At 54.1% G+C, this 5542-nt stretch overlaps 1 protein-coding gene across 1 annotated transcript in view; it reads right to left on the minus strand.

Annotated features, from left to right (window-relative positions):
* Nucleotides 1-4439: 4439 nt before the first annotated feature.
* Nucleotides 4440-5542, minus strand: part of ppm1e (protein phosphatase, Mg2+/Mn2+ dependent, 1E) — a 43531-nt gene continuing 42428 nt past the window's right edge. The window contains 1 exon segment of the mRNA XM_042091666.1: nucleotides 4440-5542. This exon segment is cut by the window's right edge and continues 32 nt beyond it. Coding sequence (XP_041947600.1) covers nucleotides 4649-5542 — 894 coding nt within the window. The 3' untranslated portion in view covers nucleotides 4440-4648.

Raw genomic sequence — 5542 nt, forward strand, 5'->3', positions numbered from 1 at the left:
TGGGACCTGTGTGTGTGTGTGTGTCAGACAGAACACTCCTCTCTTTGGGACCTGTGTGTGTGTCAGACAGAGCACTCCTCTCTTTGGGACCTGTGTGTGTGTGTGTGTGTCAGACAGAACACTCCTCTCTTTGGGACCTGTGTGTGTGTCAGACAGAGCACTCCTCTCTTTGGGACCTGTGTGTGTGTGTGTGTGTCAGACAGAACACTCCTCTCTTTGGGACCTGTGTGTGTGTCAGACAGAGCACTCCTCTCTTTGGGCTGTGTGTGTGTGTGTGTGTATGTGTGTGTGTTAGACAGAACACTCGTCTTTTCGGAACAGGGGAGTGTATGTGTGTGTCAGGAAAAACACCAGTACATACACACACACTCTCTAACTCAACACTAGCACACACTCCTTCTCTCTAACACACTCCCTTCCATCTTGTTCGATCTGAATTCAACTCCATACTGTACCTGTCCCTCTAACTTCCCTCTAACTTGTGTTACTGCATACACACACACCAGCCCCAGTGTGCTATTAAATTTCCTGTTATGTATCACCAGATGTCAAAGACTGGGACTACTACTCAGGCGGTGGAGCGCCATTATATACTTTTTTATACTATTGTGTGTCCATCTTCATCTATTGTGTGTCCATTATTTTAGCATCAGTGCATTTGTGACGACACGTTTTAGTGTTGACGTGTCCATGCATTCAGTTTGCTGATTAATGAGTGTGTGTGTGTGTTAATGAACTGGAATGATGTGTCCATGTGTTCAATGTTGTTTATGGAGCTGTTATGAGCTGAACCCATAGGGCAAGAAACCACAGCTGACACAGAATATCTCTAATCTTTATGCATGTTCATAATCACCAGTTTAAAGATACACAGTCAGGTATATACTAGAACACAGCATCACAGGGGCGTGGGGGGGCTAGTGGTTGCCTAGCAACATGGGGTGGGGGTGAACCCCTCAGAACCCACACAGAAGGCAAAGCTTTAGAGAGAGGGCAGAAAGAGAGAGAGAGAGAGAGGAAGAAAGAGGGCAGAGAAAGAGAGAGCAGGGAGAGAGAGAGCAGGGATAGAGAGAGAGCAGGGATAGAGGAGAAAGAGAGAGAGAGAGAAAGAGAGAGAGAGAAAGAAGGCAGAGAAAGACAGAGCAGGGAGAGAGAGAGCAGGGATAGAGGAGAAAGAGAGAGAGAAAGAGAGAGAGAGAAAGAAGGCAGAGAAAGACAGAGCAGGGAGAGAGAGGAGAAAGAGAGAACAAGTGGGCAGAGAGAGAGAGAGAGAGACAGAGAGAGCAGGAAGAAAGAAAAAGAGGGGTAGTTACTCATGTTATCAGTTATTCAATGTGACACTGAGAATGGCACTTTTATGTTCAACTTTGTTTGTCAGTTTGTTATGTATGTATGCCACCAAGTGTGTTGTGTGTGTCTGTGTTGTGTGTGAGGTAATCTCTGTGTGTGTGTGAGACAGAGTGTTTTGGAGTGTATCTGTTTGCTATGATATGTTGTATATGAGAGGTATCCTGTGGATAAGATGTCTGCTGAAGTATAAAGTGTGTGCATGTATAAAGTGTGTGTAGTCAGTATATATATGTGTGTGTGTGTGTGTGTGTGTGTGTGTGTTTGATTAGGCAGCCCAGTCCTGAGCGAGCAAGTCTGCCTGACAGGAAGTGATGTCATGGCTATATTCAAACACAGCTCTTAGAGAGAACAGAGGAGGATCTTCAAATACAGGTTTAATAGAATACACCGATCACCATCATTAATAACACACTTTGTTTCTTTTTTTTTTGTTTGTTTCTTTGTTTTTGTATTTATTTATTTGTTTATTTGTTTACTCCTGCTCAGCCTTGCGCGGGATAACAGGCCCCTGGGAGAGCATCCTCCATCATGGCTTAGCAAAGGTTCCTTATTATTGCTTACAAGGGGAAGCGGGCGGCCACACACACAGTGATGGGGGAAAAGGGTGGGGGGGGGGGGGGGGGGGTACATAACTCCAATCTGAAGCATTGGAGACAGGGGCAGTGGAATGTATGTGTGTGTGTGTGTGTGTGTGGCCGTGCTGACATAATGTGGGGTGTGTGTAAAAGCAAGCGGTGGTGGCCGTGGGGGTATCTGGGGGGAGGGGGGGGGGCAGGTATGGCACCGAGCAATGCCGCCGGGTATCTAACTACTGCTGTGTGTTGTACAACGGAGGGGGTTGGACCCTTCTGGGTGTGTGAAGGTTGCTGTTGGGACTCCCCACACACACAAGCAAGAACATTGGTCTAGGGTTCCAAACACACGCTTGCAAGAGGATCACAGTCAGGGTTCTACACACTCACACACACACACACACACTCTGCAGGGCTCCTAGGCGGTATGTGTGTGTGTGTATGTGTTTGTGTGACGCTACAAAGCCACGAGTGAGCAAAAGTCTTGAGTTGGTGAACAGGGCTGAAGTAAAGTAACACATAAACACACACGCACACAGAACCACTTCTCTCATGAACACACACACACACACACACACACACACACACACACACACACACAGACACAGACACAGACACAGACACAGACACACACACAGTCGCAGTCAGAACATGTACAGTATACACACACGTACACATATACTTTACAAGTGAGTTTACTACAATTCCAATATATCATGAGTGCCCTGTAAGATAGTATAGGAGAGGGGGTGGGGGCGGGAGCTGACCACGTGGCATCACAGCTCGATGGCCGCACGCACACACACACACACACACACACACAGACTCCCGCCCCGCCAGTCAGTCAGTGGAGAGGCCTTCAGGAATATCTGATCTCAGCACCCAACCATCCATTCGTCCGTCCACTTGGCCAGTGATGGCGTCTCTTCAGCTCGTCCACAGGGCAGGCAGCCCCTCCCTTCCCCACAGGTACATTCCCCATTGGACAGTTCAGTCCTGGAGCCCCCTCCCCCCCCCCCCCATTCTCCTCAATCTCTCAGCCTACTATGCCTCATCGCCCCCGGCAACCCCTGAGGCTCCTCGGAGTGTTCCGTGTACATTCTAGAACTTGTTATACATTCTGTTCCCCGGGAGACACCATGGCAACTTCCGTCACACAGGACCCCCCACCTCCTGCAGGTGGGGGGGTGGGGGGGGAGTGCTGGTGCCGGGGCCTCCTCAGGGCGCAGTGGCAGCAGCTTCCATCGGGGGGGGGGGGGGTGGACCGCAGAGAGGAGAGGGACCAGAGCGGGAGACGAGTAGGGATTGGAAGAAGGGAGCTGATGGAGGTTACATTTGAAAATGGCACCAGGGGTGTGTGTGTGTATCTGTGTGTGTGTGTGTGTGTGTGTGTGTGTGTGTATCTGTGTGTGTGTGTGTGTGTGTGTGTGTGTTCAGAGGGGTAGTCTACACACAGGGTGAGATGTGAAGAGTGTGTTCTGGCCTTGACTACGGGCTAAACTCTAAGTGGCCTCTCCCTCACCTGCTGTTAAAGTGGTTTACCAGGTCCAGGTGACAGAGTCAAGCTCACAGTCACATCCCATCAGCCTGAGCTCATCTATCTGACCTCCTCTCTGGAGACAGCTAGGGGGCGCTGTGACGATAAAGGCTTCTGAGCGAACACCTGTAGCTCCCTGATCACACACACACACACACACACACACATGCACAGCAGGAAACTTAACTCCTAGGAAGCCCCTCACTGGTGATGGCTGTAGTGTTTTTATGCTCACTGCACACACTCCTGAACTTGCCACCTGTCAGTGATCTGCAGTGTGTGTGTGTGTGTGTGTGTGTGTGCCGGAAGGCAAAGCTCATCTCTGTCCACCCCATCAGGTACATAAAGATGGAGAGATGCTCTTTGGTTTAACAACGAATGAGAAATAAAAGCTGGCAAGGTTGGACGTGTGGGGGCGGGTCCTTCAGCTGAGGAGCGCAACACACCTCTCATCACCTCACTGGCCTGCTGCTTGGCGCGTGGTGGCCATGGTTACGGCAAGAGGCAGCTTCCTGCTGATAGACAGTGAGAGCCTGACTCTAAATGCTGACTGACTACAGAGAGGAGGGGCCACAAGATGGCAGCCGTGACTCTAACACCACTCTGGTATGAACACACACACATCTGTACATGTTTATAAGGACCTGTGTGTGTGTGAGTGTGTATGTGAGTGTGTGTGTGTGTGTGTGTGTGTGTGAGTGTGAGTGAGTGTGAGTGTGAGTGTGAGTGTGAGTGTGTGTGTGTGTGCGTGTGTGAGTGTGAGTGTGAGTGTGCGTGTGTATGCGTGAGTGTGAGTGTGCGTGTGTATGCGTGAGTGTGAGTGTGTGTGTGAGTGTGTGTGTGTGTGCGTGTGTGAGTGCGTGTGTGAGTGCGTGTGTGTGAGTGTGTGTGTGTGTGCGTGCGTGAGTGCGTGTGTGAGTGCGTGTGTGAGTGCGTGTGTGTGAGTGTGTGTGTGTGTGCGTGTGTGAGTGTGAGTGAGTGCGTGCGTGCGTGTGTGAGTGAGTGAGTGCGTGCGTGAGTGTGTGTGAGTGTGTGTGAGTGTGTGTGTGAGTGTGTGTGTGTGTGTGTGTGAGGGAGGATGGAATGGCTGCGGGATGAGGAGTCTTGTTGCCCCAGGGGGGAGGGTGGAGGGGTGAGTGCTGGGGCAGTAGGGGGCAGTAGTGGGCCGTGGGGGGGTCGAGGGGCCCCATCAAGGGCCCAGCTGGAACTCCAGGGCCGGGGGGGACTGGCCCCACAGCAGCCTCTGGGGGGAGGGGCCTGAGACAAGCCGGCCTATTGGCCCAGCCCTCCTGAGGGGCGGGCGCTTCATCCTTCGCCGACGGCGATCTCCGCGGGACTGCTGGAGCGTTGCCGTGGGCAACAGGATGGGGGCGGGCAGCAGCAGTCCGTCGGAGCGGCGTGGTGGGAGGTGCCCGCGGGAGCGGTACACGCACAGCCCCTCATCCTCCGCACTCGCTCGCCATGACCACACCTGCCCCGGCACCTCCAGCAGCTCAGGGGTGCAGAAGGCCCGTCGTGGGGGCTGATGGGATAGCACGGGCAGCCGCAGGGCGCCGCTCCCGCTGCCGCTGCCGCCCTCGATGTCGAGGCTGGGCCCGGTCCGACTCAGGCTAGTTCTGTCCGTGAAGGAATCCATGCGGTCCTCGTAGGCCAGGTCCGCCGGCGCCGAGCACTGCTGCAGTGGCCAGCCGGCCGCGCGGCCCTTCCCGCCTCCTCCCTCGCCGCCGTCATGGCAACCCGTCTCCCCGGGCGCCGGGTCTTCGGCCTCCTCTTCCTCCTGGGCGGTCTGGTCTTCGGGCGCGGGCGCCTCGTCGCCGGGCGTATGGGGGTCAGTGGTGGACAGAGGGGTGCGGGGGTCACGCAGGAACACCACGATGACGGTGATGTTGTCGCTTGACCCTGCGTCGCGCGCGCACGCCACCAGCTTGTGCGCCACCATGGCCGTGTCGCCCGAGTTCTCCGTCAGGTGGTCGCTCACGATGCGCACCGCCTCGTCCGGGTTGACCGTGTCGTAGAAGCCGTCGCACGCCAGGATCAGGTAATCCTCCGAGCCGTCCAGCGGGAACGCGCTGTGGTCAGCATC

Source organism: Alosa sapidissima, chromosome 5 (genome assembly GCF_018492685.1).
Source record: "Alosa sapidissima isolate fAloSap1 chromosome 5, fAloSap1.pri, whole genome shotgun sequence".
In the NCBI taxonomy this organism is placed as follows: domain Eukaryota; kingdom Metazoa; phylum Chordata; class Actinopteri; order Clupeiformes; family Clupeidae; genus Alosa; species Alosa sapidissima.